Below are 16,035 nucleotides of genomic sequence, written 5' to 3'. Positions count from 1 at the left end.
TTGTTAAACAAGCCACTATTAAAAAGTATCTAAACATACAATTGAATAAACGATATTAAAAATAAAAGTAATAGATACTAAAAACTCATCTCTTCCTATACTACATTGTACTATTATACATAGGCTTATGAAATTATTTATATGTATTGTATCTAGATATTGTTGTTTTTATTCTTTTTTCTCTTTGCTTTTCAGTTTGCGAAGTTTCTATTGACATATCTTTAAACTCACTGATTCTTTACTTGGTTGTGTCCAGTGTATTGATAAGCCCATCAAAGGCATTCATTTCCTTTACAGTGTTCTTCAGTTTTTTTTTTTTTTCCTGAAGTAAGCTCTAGGCCTAACATGGGGCTTTAACTCATGACTCTAAGATCAAAAGTCTACTGACTGTGAGCCAGCCAGGCACCCCTATTACAGTGTTTTTTATGTGACATTTCCTTTCGTAATTTTTTTTTTTTTTTTTTTTTTTTTTTTTTTAGAGAAAGAGAGTAGGAGTGGGAGAGAGGGAAAGAGGGAGATAGAGAATCCTATGCTCCATGCTGAGCATGGAGCCTGATGTGGCACTTGAATTCATGACCCTGGGATCACGACCTGAGCCGACATCAAGAGCCGACACTCAACCGACTAAATCACCCAGGCGCCCCTCTAACATTCCCTTTTGATTCTTAGCTTTCATCTCCCTGCTTGCATTACTCATCTGTTCTTGCATGTTGTCCACTTCTTCCTTTAGAGTCCTTAGCATATTAGTCAGTTAAATTCCCAGTTTGATAATTCCAAAATTATCAAAAGTCTGGTTCTGATGCTTGCTTTGTCTCTTGAACAGTACTTTTTGCCTTTTGGTATGCCTTATAATCTTTTTGTAGAAAGTTAGATGTGATATATTGGGTAAAAGGAATGGGGGTTTTATATTTATCTATTTGGGAATTAGGCTGGTATTTCCTGTTTGCTATGGCTATACCTGTCAGAGGCTAAAATTTCCTCTGATGTCTCTGTCTCCCATGTTGTCTTTGGGTTTACCTACAGACTCCTTAAATAGGGTCTGAATTTGTAGTTCCTTCCATTGTAATCCTGTTATTATACAGATCTACTGATGTGTTGATAAGAGGGGGAAGCTGGGGAAGTTTTTTTTTTTTTTTAAGTTTATTTATTTTGAGAGAGAGAGCATGAGCAGGGGAAGGGCAAAGAGAGAGGGAGAGAAAGAGAATCCAAAGCAGGCTCCACACTGTCAGTGGCGAGCCTGATGCAGGGCTGGAACTCATGAACTGTGAAATCATGACCTGAGCCGAAAACAAGAGTCATCCGCTTAACCTGACTGAGCCACCCAGGTGCCCCGGGGGAAGTGTTTTATAATCCTATCAGGTCTCAGTGTTTTAGTGAGTTTGTGTCCTCCCTGGACTGACCTTCACAAATGCTTATTAACTTATCCCCCTCCCCCACCTTAGGTGAAACCCCCATCTTAGGTGAAACCAGAAGGCTAGAGGAGGCTGGAGTTGGTTATTTTCCTTCTCCTATGTTGGTTAGGCTCTGTTAAGTAGCTACCATTGAGGACAGGCCTTTGTTAAGGAGAACTGAATGCTCTGGGTCTATTTCCAAGTATTTTTTCTCTCTCCCTGCCAGAAGGATGAGGGGATTTTTCTCCAATCTTCATAGTAAGACCTATGGGGCTCCTGGAGGTAAAACTCATGAAAATGTGGGGGCCCTCAGGAGTTTTTGTTTTTGTTTCAATCTCTCAATCTAGCCTATGTGCAGTCTCCAGCAGTTAGTCAACTGCCCAAGTATTCCTATAAGTTTCTGGTTTCAAAAGTAGTTTTTGCTCCCAGTAAGTCATGAGTTTCTGTTCTGCCTCTTCTGATTGTCTTTCTAGTTTTTATGGTGGAGGTTTGCCCTGTCATGTCAGTTCTCTGCTGGATCTAACAAGGGTTGTTGATTTTCAGTTTGTTCATGTGTTTTTGTTGTTATGAGAACAGGGGCAATGACTTCTAAGCTCTTTACATATCAGATTGGAAACCAGAAGTCCCTGTCTATTGTTATCTATACGGAGGAAATACTACATGATGGTGTGTTCATCTCTTCCCAATTTCATGCTCAGTGATGTCATATTTGTAGCCTGAAATTGGCCATAATGGGAGAATTTACAATACAGAATTGGCAAATGCTACAAACAAAAGCTTGATTTATTTATTTTGTTGACTAGACTTAAGAAAGCGATAAGAGAATAAGTTAATGTAGATTAAGTTTAAAAGTGTATCATGTTGGGGCACTTTGGTGGCCCAGTTGGTTAAGCCTCTGACTTTGGCTCAGGTCATGATCTCACGGTTTATGAGTTGGAGCCCTACATCAGGTTCTCTCCTGTTGGCATAGACCATACTTCAGATCCTCTGTCTTTCCCTCTCTCTGCCCCTGCCCCACTCTCTCTTTCTCTCTCTAAAATAAACATGTTAAAAAAATAAACATAAAGTATATCATGTCTATAGCCATTAAATTGTCAATAGCTCAAAAAATTGAAAGATTCTTCAAGTTTTCAAAAACTATTATCCAAGTCAGCAAAAATGTTGCTCAAGTCACTGAAAATAAGTGGAGTTCCAACATGAAGTCTCATTGTTTCACTTTTATTTTATTGATTAACATAAACGAAAATGTCAACCAATAGTCAAAACTATTCTCATTTGTCAAATGAAATCACAGGTTAGTTCTTAAAACAAGAATTTGGCAAAACTGGAGGCGCCTGGGTGGCTCAGTCAGTTGGGTGGCCAACTTTGGCTCAGGTCATAATCTCATGGCTCATGAGTTGGAGCCCCACATCAGGCTCTGTGCTGATAGCTTGGAGCTTGGAGCCTGTTTCAGATTCTGTGTCTCCCTCTCTCTCTGCCCCTTCCCGCTCATGCTCTGTCTTTCTCTCCTTCAAATATAAATAAACATTAAAAAAAAAAAAAAGAATTCAGCAAAACTGGGTTAAAGTATTCTGTGAGAATCAACTGGCTGTAAGAAATTTATGATAAAGATTGTAGGAGTGCCTGGGTGACTCGGTCAGTTAAACTCAAGTCTTGATGTCATGGTTCCTGAGTTTGAGCCCTGCGTCGGGCTCTGTGCTGACAACTCAGAGCCTGGAGCCTGCTTTGGGTTCTGTGTCTCCCTCTCTTTCTGCCCTTCCCCAACTTGTGCTCTGTTTCTCTCTGTCTCAATAAACATTGATTTAATGTTTAAATAAACATTAAAAAAAATTATGATAAAGATTGTATATTCTATTTTTTAGAAATTGTGTGCTACACATCTTTTATGTTGGTAAGTTTATGTATAAACTTATGTACATATATGTACACATATAATTATTTTCTGGATAGCTAGTTGTTAATAATTTACCAGAACACCCACACACCATGGCCAATTTCAATCTATCAGAGTGACATCAACTGAATGTGGAATTAGGAACAGTTACAAATGGCACACCATCTTTTCATGTTTTAATTTGGAGACTATACAAATGTTAGAAAGAAATTTTTGGGGGGAAATTTCTTTTTTAAATGTTTAAGAGAGGGAGAGGGAGAGAGAGAGAGTGGGGGGCAGGGAGAGGCAGAGAGAGAGAGAGAGAGAGAGAGAGAGAGAGAATGAGAATCCCAAGCAGGCTCTGAGCTGTCTGTGCAGAGTCTGATGCAGGGCTCAATCTCATGAACTGTGAGATACTGACCTGAGCCGAAATCAAGAGTCACTTAACTGACTGAGCCACCCAGGGGTCCTGGAAAGAAACTGTTTTAACAGTAGTAGATGGTAATGTTCAACGTGGGTGAAATACGACATTTGTAAGCACAATGCAAAATAAGATCAAACCATGCGATATGGTATAATCCTACATTCAGAACAAGATTAATCTAGTTATGAGGAAGAGTAGCTTGATGGGTTTCATTTATAGGAAATAGGGTCCTATTTAAATTAAAAAAAGAAGAGAAAAAAAGGAAAATTCCTCTGGTTTAAGATTTTGTCAATTGTTCTTTCAGAGCAACTTATCTGAAGGTTAACATTATTTTTTATTTTTATTTATTTATTTATTTATTTATTTATTTATTTAATTTTAAATGTTTTTACTTATTTTTGAGAGAGAGAGGCAGAGCATGAGTGGGGGAGGGGCAAAGAGACACACACACACACACACACACACACACACACACACCGACTCTGAAGCAGGCTCCAGGTTCTGATCTGTCAGCTCAGAGTCCAAGGTGGGGCTTGAACTCATGGACCGTGAGATGACGACCTAGCTGAAGTTGGATGCTTAACTGACTGAGCCACCCAGATGCCCTGAAGGTTAACATTATTTTGACAATAAACATGCAGTGAATACCTACTATGTGCCAGATGGTGTCCCGTCAGGATACAGAGATAACATTTAAGATCACACAGCTAGTTAAAAGAACAGCTGGGAATTTTAAGGACATTATACTAAGTGAAACAAGCCAGTCACAGAAAGACAAACACTGTATGATTCCACTTATATGAGATAGCTAAAGCAGTCAAACTCATAGAAGCACAATATTGAATGGGGGTTGTCAGAGGTGTGAAGAGAGGGAAATGAGGAGTTGTTCAATAGGTATGGAGTTTCAGTTCTGCTAAATGAAAAAGTTGTAGAGACCAGTTGCATAACAATGTGATTACAGTTGACACTATGGAACTGCACACTTAAAAATGGCTGAGGGTAGGGGCGCCTGGGTGGCGCAGTCGGTTAAGCGTCCGACTTCAGCCAGGTCACGATCTCGCCGTCCGTGAGTTCGAGCCCCGCGTCGGGCTCTGGGCTGATGGCTCAGAGCCTGGAGCCTGTTTCAGATTCTGTGTCTCCCTCTCTCTCTGCCCCTCCCCCGTTCATGCTCTTTCTCTCTCTGTTCCAAAAATAAACGTTGAAAAAAAATTAAAAAAAAAATGGCTGAGGGTTAACAACAACAACAAAAAAGAGCTGGGATTTGAATCCAGGCCTGATGCAAAACTGACGTTTAGCAATTATTATTATTGCTGCCTACTTTCAAATATTTATCTTCAGTCAAAGAATATTTCCTTTCTCTGAGTTCTGTATGCCTGGGTAGCAAGGCATTGATTACCACCTGCATTGCCTACAGCTTAACAGATACCAGAACTTTTTCTTGGAAGACTGGTATACTCAGCCAGGATAGCAATTTCAAAATGGAGTCATTAATCCAAGGGATCAAATAGAGAACCAAACACAGGTCAGAGAAACAGGCAAGAGGGTTCTGGGAGAAATAATTTTGGCTGTTTAAAAGATTATATAATGACTACATAATTGAAAAAAATGCTTATTCTATTAAAAGAAACAAGTCTGTGATATCAGAAGTTTGAAATCATACATTTTTTAAATGTTATAACCTGAAATAAGTCACTTAAATCTTCCTGAACCTCAGTTTTTCTGTAGTAAAATGTCGCTAATGCTAACTGTAGGTAGTAGATGGCAGAGAAGGGCCTGAAATGGAAGGAAATACTTCTGAGAATGAATTAGAATCAAACTGAGTGAGAACAGCCACGTCTAAAATGGTGAAACTCAAAATATTATAAAAGACAAAGGATCTAAATCTATACCAATTTAATTAAGGCAAATTGAGTGTTTTAGAAAAGCAAGAATACAGTTTACTAGAATGGAAAGAATTATGGAATTAGATTTGATTTAAAAACCTACACTTATAAGCAGTGTAGTGTAGGGCAAACTTAATCTCCCCGAGCCCCTTTCTTTATTGTAGGGTGTTGTGAGCACTTATTTGACAAATATTTATTGACTACTAGGGCCAGGACTGCACTAAGTAAGTGCTATGGACACAAAGATGAAGAAGGCATTGTCCTTGCCCTCAATTTTAATATAATAAACACTATGATAACATCTAATCAATGTTTTCTATGTTCCTATGATCCAGGTACTATTACAAAGGCTTTTAACTAATTATAGCTTCATTTAATCCTTCTCACAACCTGTAGGTACTATTATTACCATTTCCATTTATACGAGAGGCACAAAGAGGCTAAGTATCTTGCCCGTGCGTTCAGCTGGAGTATATCTCGACGGAGGACGAGGACTTACAAACTTGTGCGTGTGTTATGTGGAGGTGGAAGCTTTCCACAATGAAGGAGTTTTAGTTCATTCGTCCACCAAACGAGGATTGAAGTACTACTATCTCTTGGTAGTGTTACTGGGCCTTTTAAATGAAGAGTCAATAGTGCGCCTGGAACATAGCAATCACTAAATTAAAAAAAAATTTGAGAGGAAGGGCAGAGAGAGGGACAGAGGATGGAAGTCGGCTCTGTGCTGAGAGAGCCCCACCCAAGGCTTGAACTCCCGAACTGTGAGATCATGCATGACCTGAGCTGAAGTCCGAAGCTTAACTAACTGAGCCACCCAGGCGCCCCATAATCGCTAAATTCATTAACACTATTCATTTCATTTCATTCCCTTATGTTGAATCACTGTGGCAAGGGATAGGAATTTTTTCAAGGCTTTGGATAAATGTTGTAAAGCGGCTTTGTAAATGGGTAGTTTACACTGTTACCAACAACGTAACAGTGTTACGTTGCTTTATATTACGATATATGATAGGGTCACTCTTTTTGATTACTTTCTTCAGTTTTCGACAGTCTCACCTATTTTCTGTCAAGTTCAGAATCGGCACCATTTTTATATCTCCACCTCCACCACAAACGAAATTCTCTGACGAGCCACCGAGGGGCGCGTGGGCGGCTACAACAGTTACCCCGCCACCTCTTCCACCGCGCGAAGGCTAAACCCAGATCTCGCGGGAGGAGGTGGGGTTTCAAACGAGAACTTCTAACCCCACCCTACCTCCCAGAGGTCACATGACTGGCGCCTGCGTCCTAGACTCAAGGTCTTTCCTGGTTGCCTACTGGCTGTTAATTCGGCTACAGGCTGTCGTGAGGTCCATTCCGGAAGTAGACCCCTGATCTAGTCCTTCTTTGCGGAAGCCTGTCACAACCTAGCCGTCCATCCTCCAGCGGAAGTTCGTCACGTCGCGGTTGCCCCCGCACAGCGGATGTGTGTCGCCGCTTAGGTGACGCTGGGAAGTGCTTGCAGCCTCCGCCGCTGCCTTCTGGTTGAAGCACTATGGAGGGAGAGAGGAAGAACAACAACAAACGGTGGTATTTTACTCGAGAACAGCTGGAAAACAGCCCGTCCCGTCGTTTTGGCCTGGACCCAGATAAAGAACTTTCTTCTCGCCAGCAGGCGGCCAATCTGCTCCAGGACATGGGACAACGTCTTAACGTGTATCCTTGCGGCCTAGGCCTCCGGCCTTGGAGTCAGACCCGCCTAGCTCGGGCGTCCAGGCCTCAGGCTATGTCAGGGACGGAAGAGGGAACAGGGTAGGCAGGGGCTGAATGTCTAGGTGGTAGAACCTGCGTTGGGGCAGCCTCAAATTCAGTGTTTGCGCGAGGGAAGCGAAGCGGAGTTAATTTCCCGCTCGCTCACCGGTGCCATCAGCCTTGCTGGGAATTCGTATCCTTCGCAGTTTTGTGTTTTAACCAGCCTTTCCTAGTCCCTTTTCGTTGTGTTGTGGTCTCTTGGTCTGGTGACTTTCAGATTGTACTTTTCCGCTATGCCCTAAGGGTTTGGTAGAGGTTTCACTGTTGATGGCTGCCTCTTGAACTTAGTGTTTAAAGAGAGTTTTGAGAAATTCAAGACCTGAAGGGCTTATAAAGAAAGGGTGACCTAGAATTAATGCCCCAGCTTAGGTTCAAAATCCGTTCCTCCCAATTACTAGCTGTTTAGGAAACTTGTCAAATTCTTGGTTTTCGTCTGTAAAATGGAGTGTTACCCCTTGCATGTAGTTTCTGTGCCCAACACAATGCGTGGTATTTAGATTTTCAAATGGTAGCTACTGTTAAAACTATAGAATTTCAGAGGAAAGAAGGATGTCAGTTTCTGTTCGTAAGGGTACAGACCCAAGGATCTAATGTTTTAAAAAAGCATTTAAATAAATAAGCACTTACAAATGTTGGGTTTTTTAATTACTCAGAGTTCTAATGTGTATTTTCTTTGCATTTCAAAGATCAGGTAACTTAATGACTTATTTCACTTGAAGTATTTTTGTTAGAAAATATACTCATTTTGTAACAGATAAAGCGTGTATAGTTTTAAAGTCTGAGAGTGGAAAATTATTTCTGGGTGGATTAAGTGTGTTGGGTTAAGTGTGTTTCTGAGTGGATTAAGTGTGTTGCTGGCTGTAATGTTTGTGTCTTAAAGTTGTGCTCCTCTCAAAAGAAGTGTCCTCTTTGTTGCAGATACCCAATTTGTTTCCTAAGCATCAGTTCAGTACTGAGTTAAGCTTTTTTTTTGTTTTAAATTCTGTTTCCATACATCTAATCCTTTTTTACATGTGTGTTGTTGTTAAGGTTGTTGACGTCATGGGATGACGACCTTTTCTCTGAATAACAACCCACATTGTCTTCTGAGGGCTTTAGAAGTAAAGGCATTTAAGTTTTTTTCTTGTCAGTGAATGAATATAAAATCATTCCATAGTGTTTCTGGTCCAAGGGATCACCATATGAAAAGGCTTATTAGTTGCCAGAGACAAGTGGGAAGTGGTAAGTTAATTTCTAGAGGTCAGAAGGTGAGGAGATAGTGGAGACATACCTAGGGGCCGGATCAAGGAAGGTGTAATGTTGTAAGTCATGTGAAGAGATACCCTGAGCTAATGGATCACCACTGCAAGATTTTCAGGAGGCAAGTGACTGGTTTAGGTCTTACGTAAATTTTTTATATCCTTCTTGATCCCCACGTGCTAAGAAGCTTGCTTGTTTATCAATTTAGCATATTGTTATATTGAATATTTGTTGTATGTATGTAAGGCATTATGTTAGGTGTCAATTGGTGGCTAATAACTTGGTGAAAGAAAACAGATTTGCTCTTTAATTTGGAAAATTATGTATGATTTGCCTTTAGAAGCATGTATTGTGCATGGCTGCATGGTCCTTTTGGGAGGATATACAGGTTGTATTTTCGGGAATCGTGCTGCCAGTCTGTTTTGGGGCCTTAACGAACATTTTAGCTCACAATTGACTATCAACACTGCTATAGTATACATGCATCGATTCTACATGATTCAGTCCTTTACACAGTTCCATCGAAATGTAAGTATTTTTTTGTATGTGTAATCCTTTCGTGATTGATTCCAACATGTGTGTGTGTTTGTGATCTTTGTTGGTGAACTGGGATTTCAATGGGATCATTATGTGCCACACTGAATCCAGTTCTTCCAATTTTCCTGCTTAGGTAGTTATTTGGTAGGCTTAGTGTATCCTTAGAATAGATGGATTCTCTATAAAAAGATTATTGAGCACTTAAACTTAGCATTTTGGGGATGGGAGAGGAGCATTAAAGGGGAAACAATGCTTAATTTAAGTGTAATTTTTGAAATACTAAATAATAATATAGTCACAGGAAAACAGGTGAACGTAAATGATTCAGTGACCAGTTGGGAAGGGAAGGCACATTATGTGATGACTGGGGGGTGACTTTTAAGACAGGAAAAAGAAAATAATAGTACTAAAGGGATTTTTTTTTTCTGGACAGAATTGTAAATAGTGCTATTTTCAGTTTTGATACCTGAAATGGTCCTATTTAACATTATTATAAGTGACTTGGAAGCGAGTGCATAGTGATTTCCCGGTTGCAGGTAAGACTATATTTGTTTAATAAAATCACAAGGTAATAGGGTTAAACCTGATGAATACTTCGTATGGATTTGTGAGTCAAATATTTCATCTTTTTTTTAAAGAAAGGTTATGTTTTGTGGAAAAGTTTTCAAGACTTGTCCTTAGGATGATAGCTTTGACCTCTTTTTTTTTTAATGCCATAGAAAGAGAATCTGTGAAGCTAGATATTGCTCCTGTAAGATATTGGCATACTCACAGGAAACCCTTTGGATCTGTGGATTAAGTGTTCCTATTTTTGCCAGTTATCCAGTCAGCTTGGCTTTGTCCTATCAGTAGACCTTTTACCTGCAACCATGCCCTACCTCTGATTGCAAGGAGCAAACTAAGACAGAGAAAAGCATTTATTGAGGGTATCCGATAGTTCTAGAATAGAAGGCAGTGTGGATAAAGAATGAAATTTGAAGACAAAGTCCATAGCTGTCTTGCCAATTCTAAAAGTTTTCTAAATGTCTTCTCTTTTATTATGGTAAAGTATATTTTTTCGTTATTTCCTATGTATTATACGCTTAGCAAGGACAGAGACTCACTTTTCTGTATATCCTCCAAAGCACCTTCAGTAAATTTGAATGAATATGGTTTGATAATTATTCAATATAGAGAGACTCTAGTGGATGGCATGACCTTTCCCAAAATCCAGTGACTTTAAATTTGGGATTGTTGTTTCTCTCTAGAGAATTGATTTTAGGCACATTTGAAAATTAACAGATCAAAAATATCACCCTTTAATATCTTAATTTTTAAGAGTTTACTTGTGATAAGTTGAAATTCAAATTATAAATCACATCATACATTATTGTAGCATTGATATTTGTCCAGTCAAGCTGCCATGCATTTTTCATGTTATTATTTTTTTTTTTTACCATTACAAAGGTAATAAATACTTATGGTAAAAATTAATGTAGAAATGTATAATGTAGGGGTGCCTGGGTGACTCAGTCGGTTAAGGGTCTGACTCTTGATTTCAGATCATGGTCTCACAGTTCATGAGATCAAGCCCCACATTGGGCTCACTGCTGGCAGTGTAGAGTCTGTTGGGATTCTCTCTCCCTGCCTCTTCCCCACTCGCACACTCTCCCTCTCTCTCAAAATAAATGAATAAACTTAAAAAAAAGTAGGAAAGAAAGACATGTATAATGTGGAAAGTGAAAGCTCCTTTGTAATCCCACCCTCTGGAGGTAACCACTGATAAACGTTTTGTCATTTCGGGTCTTGGACATTTTTTTATAAATATACTAGTATTTATTTATTTCTAGTAAAACATTTCTTACTATACTCTTATGCGAGTTGCTTTTATCAGTTAACAGTATATTCTATCTTTTTGTATTGGTTTTTCATTACAGTTGACTTTTGAACAGGGTGGGGATGGGGCACTGACCCCCACATAGTCAAAAATCCACATACAACTTTTGATTCCCCAAACACTTAACTACTAATAGCCTGCTGTTGACCAAAAGCCTTACCAATAACACAGTCAACACATAGTTGTTTTTTTTTTTTTTGCGTTATATATACCATATCCTTACAATAAAATATGCTGGAGAAAAGAAAATACTAAAATCATGAGGAAGAGAAAATACATTTACAGTACTGGACTATATTTATAGGAAAAAAAAAACCCACATATAAGTGGACCCACACAGTTCAAACCCGTGGGTTTTTTTTTGTTTTTTTTCTTTAGTTTTTTTTTTAATGTTTGTTTATTTTTGAGAAAGAGACAGAGTGTGAATGGGGGAGGGGCAGAGAGAGGCGGAGACATAGAATCTGAAACAGGCTCCAGGCTCTGAGCACAGAGCCTGACACAGGGCTCGAACTCACAAACTGGGAGATCATGACCTGAGCCAAAGTCAGATGCTTAACCCATTGGGCCACCCAGGTGCCCCAAACCCCAAATGTGCCCCAAATGTGTTTTTGAGGGTCAACTATACTTTATTTTATTTTTTTTTTTTTTAATTTTTTTTTTTCAACGTTTATTTATTTTTGGGGGGCAGAGAGAGACAGAGCATGAACGGGGGAGGGGCAGAGAGAGAGGGAGACACAGAATCGGAAACAGGCTCCAGGCTCCGAGCCATCGGCCCAGAGCCCGACGCGGGGCTCGAACTCACGGACCGCGAGATCGTGACCTGACTGAAGTCGGACGCTTAACCGACTGCGCCACCCAGGCGCCCCTCAACTATACTTTAAATGGTCACATAGTATTTATTTGCGTAGTTACTATAATTTATTTCAGCTCCCTATTGGTAGATATTTGGGTTGTTTCTAGTTTATTAATTACAAATAGTGTTACATAAAATTGGTACATATATAGTATGTGACTTATGTGATTGTTCTAATATAAATTCCTATAGGTGAAATTGCTGTGTCCAGGAGACTGCATTTGAAAAATTTTTATGTCAGTTTGCCCTACTGAGATAATATCAGTATACATTGTTTCATTGTGTCAGTTTGCCCTACTGAAAGATTGTATCAGTGTGCATTGTTTATAGCACTGTAAGAGGATCCTTTTCTCTGCTTCATCACAAATAACTTCTATTCATTAGATCAGAACTTCTATTCATTACATCAGGAAATACCAAGTTTTAACTACTTGTTGAGCACTTGGGATACAGTGGTGAACAAGATAGAGGTAGTCCTAAATTATTTTCTTAATTTACATTTCTTCAGTTAGTGAAGTTGAGTTTCTTACACCTATTGGTCATTGTTCTTATGAAATTGAAGAATTGAGGGGCGCCTGGGTGGCTCAGTCGGTTAAGTGTCCGACTTCAGCTCAGGTCATGATCTCACAGTCCGTGAGTTCGAGCCCCGCGTCAGGCTCTGGGCTGATGGCTCAGAGCCTGGAGCCTGCTTCCAGTTCTGTGTCTCCCTCTCTCTCTGCCCCTCCCCCGTTCATGCTCTGTCTCTCTCTGTCTCAAAAATAAATAAACGTTAAAAAAAAAAAAAAATTGAAGAATTGAGTAAAAATTGTTGATTCCCTTTGTCCTGCTTTTATCCTGATTTCCTAATTTATATGAGCTCTTATGTATTAGAGCTGTATTTCACATGTTGTGGGTACTTTTCTCATTTTTCAGTGTTTTGGAGCCTAGAGCTCTTGCTTTTTAAACATTTGTTTTTTAAAAAAATTTATTGAAGTTGAACAGTAAAGCATAAAAATCTGAAGTGTGCAACTTGATTAATTTTTGCATTATTGTATTTTGCACCACTTATATCAAGATAAAATATATTTCAAACACCCTGGAAGATAGAGAGGTTGCCTTTCAGTGGAAATAAGTTTTATTTCTTTAGTGAACATGATTGAATGATTTATTTTTACTTAAATTCTGGCATTGCATTACTCTCTTTTTGAGAAGAAATTTAACCTCATGAATTGAATTTCTATATGTATTATTTTAAATATTTTCAAATGGGGGAATATAAAATTAGTGGTGAGCAACTTGGTATGTGTGTTTATGTTGTATTTCATATATTGTAAAATGTGGGTGTTGTATTTTGATACCTAACTGATTTGATTATGTGTATTTTATTCTGATTAGCTAATCCGTAAGGGGTCAAGCTTAGTGGTTAAGAGGATGGGCTCTGGAGTCAGACCTGTCTAGATTTGGATTTTTGTTGCACTGCTTACTAGTTCTATGGCTTTGGGTAAGTTACATAGGCCTCAGTTTTTTCATCTCTTTGGAGTCAGTAACAGTGCCTGTCTCATAGAGTATTAGTAAGATTTAAATGAATTAATTTACAAAATGCCTGTACATAGCAAACAAATATTAAGTGGCATTTTTATTCTTTAATTTTTTTAATTTTTATTTTTTTTAATGTTTTTTAATGTTTATTCATTTTTGAGAAACAGAGTGCGAGCAGGGGGAGGAGCAGAGAGAGGGGGAGACACTGAATCAGAAGCAGGCTCCAGGCTCTGAGCTGTCAGCATGGAGCCTGATGAGGGGCTAGAACTCACTGACTGCGAGATCGTGACCTGAGCCGAAGTCGGACGCTTAACCGACTGAGCCACCCAGGCGCCCCAGCGTTTTTGTTCTTTTAAAATGTAGGAGCGCCTGGGTGGCTCAGTCGGTTAAGCGTCCGACTTCGGCTCAGGTCATGATCTCACGGTTCATGGGTTCGAGCCCCGCATTGGGCTCTGCACTGGCAGTGCGGAGCCTGCTTGGGATTCTCACTCTCTCCTCTTGCTCAGCCCTTCTCCCACTCACTCTTTCTCTCTTTCAAATAAATAAACTTAAAACAAAATGGAGAAAATCTTAAACTCTTACCTGGTATAAGAATTCCTCTTAGAAACTGCCTTTAATGGGAAAATGTTTTGATAAACTGGCTTGGTAAGTGATTCCATGAAGAACAATGAGTATTTACATGGTTGACTGCACAAAAGTTAGATTAAAATTTATCTCTTGTAGTCACTTCATTATTATCTTGCCTTCTTAGTTATTGTTAGTATACTATGTTTTAGTTTCTGCCTTTCAAATATATTTTTAGCTCTTTGAAGGCAAAGTTGTAGGCTTAGAATCTTAGTATTGTCATTAAGTAGTTCTTTTCCATTTTTTCAAATCAGTTATAAAATCCTGTTAATTTTTATAGTGTTAACTGTTTTTATGTCTCTATTGGTGCGCAGTCATCATCATAAAATTAAAAGAAGACAGAGTAAAGGAGGAAATGATGATATTCTTACACTGTTTGGAGATAACCCTGTTACCATTTTAGGATTTTTTTTTTCTGCGTGCAAATACATACATTTAGTGAAACCCTATTAATTTTCTAAAATCATGCCTGTGTTTTTTTTCCCCTCATTTGTATTGCTAGTTCCTACTCTAAACTTTATTTTTTAATACCTGGATTATTAATTTTTTTTTTTAATTACCTTTTAATGCATTTCATTCTTTCTTCCTTTTGGTCCCTCCTGGGACCAAAGATATCTTTCTAAGTGTTTCTTAAACTATACATTTTTTTTTCCTAAAATCTTTAGTGTCACTCTTTTGTGTGTTGTTTTTTTAATGTTCATTTTATTTATTTTTGAGAGAGAGAGAAAGCGTGCGCACATGCATGTGAAGGGGGCGGGGCAGAGAGAGAGAGAGAGAGACCGAGAATTCCAAGCAGGCTCCCCACTGCCAGCGCAGAACCCGACATTGGACTTGATGCCACAAACCATGAGATCATGACCTGAGCCCGAAATTGGACCTTAACCAACTGAACCATCCAGGCTCCCCTAGTGTCACTCTCTTGTTAAAGATCTTTTGTGTTCCACATCCTGTTATCTGTGTCACCTACTCAGTTTAGTGTGTTTCCTGCTCTGATTCCCCACATCTTGTTCATGACAATTTTCCTCTGGTTCTGCTTTGCTTATCCTAAGGTCTAGGAATGTATGTATATGGAGCTTGCTGCATACAAATATGGCTCCATACAAATATGAAGGAAATATGCAGCAAATATGAAGGAAGAGAATTGTTACTGTGAATTGAATTTGTGGATAAAAATCTCTTCTAGCAAAGTAGCAGATAGCAGGGATACAAATAAGTATTAGAATGCTTGTCAGTTCTACTCAGTAAAGTGGATATTTAAGTTGTATAAAAAATTATTTATTGTATTTCTTTGACTCCTGCCTCTTGCCATTTCCATCTTTGATTCATTGAAGTATTCTTGTTAAGATTCAAAAGAATTCTTCCTGAGGTTTTCTAGATCACTACCAGGCTACACTTATGTCCTATTGCTCTAATCTCTTATATTGTTTAGAGACTGAATTTGTTGTCTACTTGTGTGTTGGCTTGAGATTCTTTCCCTCCCTAAGTGCTTTCTTTGTATAGCCTCTTGAATGTAATAATAGTCTTTGAATTCCCTTGAGATTTGTGCTCCCTCATATGTAAGTGTACTTGAGATAATTCACATAAAATACAATTTATCCTTTAAAGTGTACCATTAGCTGGTTTTAAAGTGTACAATTAACACACAAAGGTGTGCAACCTTCACCATGATCTAATTCCACAACATTTATATCACCCCAGAAAGAAACTTCTTAAGCATTAGTGATCACTCCCATTCTTCTCTTCTTCTAGCTCCTGGCGACCACTAATTACTTTCAGTGTACTCCTTTAAAAAAAAAAGTATACAGAGGGCTATGATATAAACTTAAAGAAAGAATTTCATTTTAAATGAAAAGCCAACTATTTACACCTAGTAGTTTCTTGCATTAGGTAGTTAGTTTGTTGAAGGATTGGTTTTCAGGAGTGGATGTGAATTAATGGGTAGGAAAGAGGAGGACATTTTAAGTAGAAGAAAAGGCATTAACAAGAAGTGATGAAATTGAGGCAGGCAAAGAACTTGGTTTGAGAC

General features: G+C 38.7%; 1 protein-coding gene across 2 annotated transcripts in view; it reads left to right on the top strand.

Moving 5' to 3' along the window:
- Positions 1-6,031: 6,031 nt before the first annotated feature.
- The window catches only part of CCNT1 (cyclin T1), a 34,903-nt gene continuing 24,899 nt past the window's right edge, over positions 6,032-16,035 (top strand). The window contains exons 1-2 of one of the 2 annotated variants that reach the window (XM_045464689.1): positions 6,032-7,266; positions 9,048-9,129. In XM_045464689.1, the coding sequence (XP_045320645.1) occupies positions 7,106-7,266; positions 9,048-9,129 (243 nt within the window). In that variant the 5' untranslated portion in view covers positions 6,032-7,105. The remainder of the gene's footprint in view (positions 7,267-9,047; positions 9,130-16,035) is intronic. The other variant, XR_006709065.1, reaches the window with a different exon arrangement.

This window comes from Leopardus geoffroyi, chromosome B4 (assembly GCF_018350155.1).
Source record: "Leopardus geoffroyi isolate Oge1 chromosome B4, O.geoffroyi_Oge1_pat1.0, whole genome shotgun sequence".
In the NCBI taxonomy this organism is placed as follows: Eukaryota; Metazoa; Chordata; class Mammalia; order Carnivora; family Felidae; genus Leopardus; species Leopardus geoffroyi.
The sequence above is the reverse complement of the archived record's forward strand: the minus strand, read 5'-3'. Positions and strand labels throughout refer to the sequence as shown.